The 2,500-nt window shown below is 39.4% G+C and overlaps 1 protein-coding gene across 2 annotated transcripts in view; it reads right to left on the reverse strand.

Annotated features, from left to right (window-relative positions):
* LOC122266130 (E3 ubiquitin-protein ligase TRIM71) overlaps positions 1-1,604 on the reverse strand; it is a 40,182-nt gene extending 38,578 nt beyond the window's left edge. Inside the window, exon 1 of one of the 2 annotated variants that reach the window (XM_086534118.1) lies at positions 1,446-1,604. Coding sequence is in view for 1 of the 2 variants with exons in the window: in XM_086534119.1 (XP_086390245.1) it covers positions 1,446-1,453 (8 nt within the window). In the remaining variant the exon portion in view is untranslated. The remainder of the gene's footprint in view (positions 1-1,445) is intronic. The other variant, XM_086534119.1, reaches the window with a different exon arrangement.
* Between the last annotated feature and the right edge of the window lie 896 nt (positions 1,605-2,500).

A 2,500-nucleotide genomic window follows, 5' to 3' on the forward strand; every position in this document is an offset into this window, starting at 1 on the left:
AGAGATTTTCTTCAGGAAAGAAATATCAGGACCAAATAATCTGACCAGTATCCTGTATTTTCAAACCAAGATTGAAATTCATTTACGTGTCAATAAAATTTTTCATTTGTACCAACTCTTTATGCTTGCTTCATCATTTTTACAAATACTGTTTCCATTTCTCTTTTAAATGCTGTGAATACAATACCCTTAATCAGTCTTATACATTCATCATGGAGTATAAGCAAAACATTTTCTACAGAATTTCAGTCAAAAACTCATCATATAACCGAGCAGTGATATAAACTTATGTCAAACTCAATTAATATAAAAATGACCGGTTTTCTTAAATCATTTTATTCTTGTATGGTAGAGGATTTATAACACTGACAACAATTATTTAATATTTGATAATAATCAGAAAATATAGTATGTATATCAGCACTTCCTTATAATTGTGTAAAAGGCTGGTTTAAAATAGTTTTACTTCAATTTGATAATGAAATATCATTGATACCCAGTAAGCAAACAAGAAAATGTCGTACATTAGTTCACACAATAATTGTTTATGGAACCAATTAAACATCTAGTTAATACTGAAGCATAATGTAAAAATTGTTTAAGGCCTATAGCTTTCAATCTTAAAGATGTGTATTCCCTACTGTCATTCTAGTATGATCAATTTCTTCCTTCTACTTGTTTGACAATAAAAACAAATCAGCACATTCAAGGGGCTAGGCATCTCAAAGTAGGTGGGAATGGGTGAACCTAACAGAAACTTCTGAAATGTGACAACATTGCACTTCGAAAGAATCCCTTCCAAGCGCCTCTTGGTAAAATCCCATGAAGGCGGAGCTTCTGAGAAGCAAAAAAAGGAACTGGCCCCATAAATCCAGGCGGGGGAGCCCTCATCCTCAACCTAACAAAGTGCATTGTTAAGGCAAGGTCCCGGTGGCCTCTGCATAGTGGAGGTGGGCCTACCCGGCGGTGCATAGCATAGGCCTAAGCAGACATGCACACTTCCACACCCACCCGGCCATTCTTTTGCTTGAACCAGGCTAAGTTACATTTATTTTTCACAAGCCTTTTCTCATACACTTGCATCGGCAACTAAGCGTGTAGAATCGCAACCTATTTCACTAGCTAATGGCTATAATAAATTGGCGTAGAACGTGAGATTCCAGCCAACACGTGGGTGTCCAATGGGCTCGAGAAAAGTCGACACAATCCCTAAATCTCACGCTCCTGGAGAACGTAGACAGGAATGCGCTACCAAGCTGCTCTGTTTCAATTTGATATTACCTACCATCTCAATGCGGCATACTGTCCATTCTTTACTGGCCTGAAACTAGGGCAAAAGCTTGGACAAAATCAAGAAATGTAGCAGAAACCAACTTTACGTACAGGACGAAAACCTAAGTATTGCGATCTAACAAATCTTACCGATTTTCTAGGTTAGGACTCACCTCTGCATGAAGATTTTAGGACCATGGAGCCTCTCGGTACATCTTCGGATCACAAATCTTTTAGGATATTATTTTCTGGGCCTATAGAAGCCAAAATCACAAAAAAATACGAGAGGCCATGATAACGTGTCACCACAACACCGTCAGCGCCATAACTGAGGGGTCTTAGAGCATGCAGTCAGATGCCAAATGTTGTTTGATTTATTTTCGCGTTTTTCCATCTGTGTTCGTCCTACGATGGAGCCTGAGACGTGAATGCTTATAACGCTAACATGCATATCACAGAGAGGGAAATTGTATTTCAAATATGACTGGAATGTCGTAGGTAAAGGCATTTGTGTTTACACTATTTATTATAATATCTTTCATATACCTATATACAAATATGTACAAATAAATTAAAACAGAAGTTTCAGAGCAACTAGCATCATACTGTGGGCGGGGCTTATCCAAGTCACGTGCTCTATAGTAGCCAATGAACGCAGGATTTCAATCATATTTTCTAAATTTCTCATATCCATCAAAGGAATGGTGCGATTAGCATATCCGTGATGTTGATAGAGCTGTTCAATCTTGCATTAAAGTTATTTAGATTGCACTTCAGACGCAAAATCAACTATTCACAACCGCCTCTCCAATGAAAGCGCGGATATGAAGTGATATCAATGGCAGGTTGCAAAGTTGCCCAATGAGAGGGTGTGACTCGAGCCGGCGGTATGGGCGTTGAGCACCTCTGATTGGTCCTGAGTACATTGCGTCATTGGAAAGGGTTAAGGGATTCGCGGGGTCTCAGCAATGTTAACACTTATCAAAATGGAGGGGTTGGGTCGCCCCCTCTGCATCTACTATACTGCATTGTAGTAGAACCTCATGTATCAAAAATAAGTACCGGGTTGGCGTATCATCGACAAACAAGATATTTTAAAACACCAGAGCTGCATTTTCTAGGAGAATAATGCTGACTGATTAGCCTTTGTTGACTGTGCAACGGGGAGGAGCTTATTGCAATGACGATGGGATGCGGGAGGGGCCAGTTTATAAGCGTGCAATAAAAA

The sequence above is a fragment of the Penaeus japonicus genome, unplaced genomic scaffold, assembly GCF_977035675.1.
Source record: "Penaeus japonicus unplaced genomic scaffold, GWHDUDI00000001_assembly GWHDUDI00000040, whole genome shotgun sequence".
In the NCBI taxonomy this organism is placed as follows: domain Eukaryota; kingdom Metazoa; phylum Arthropoda; class Malacostraca; order Decapoda; family Penaeidae; genus Penaeus; species Penaeus japonicus.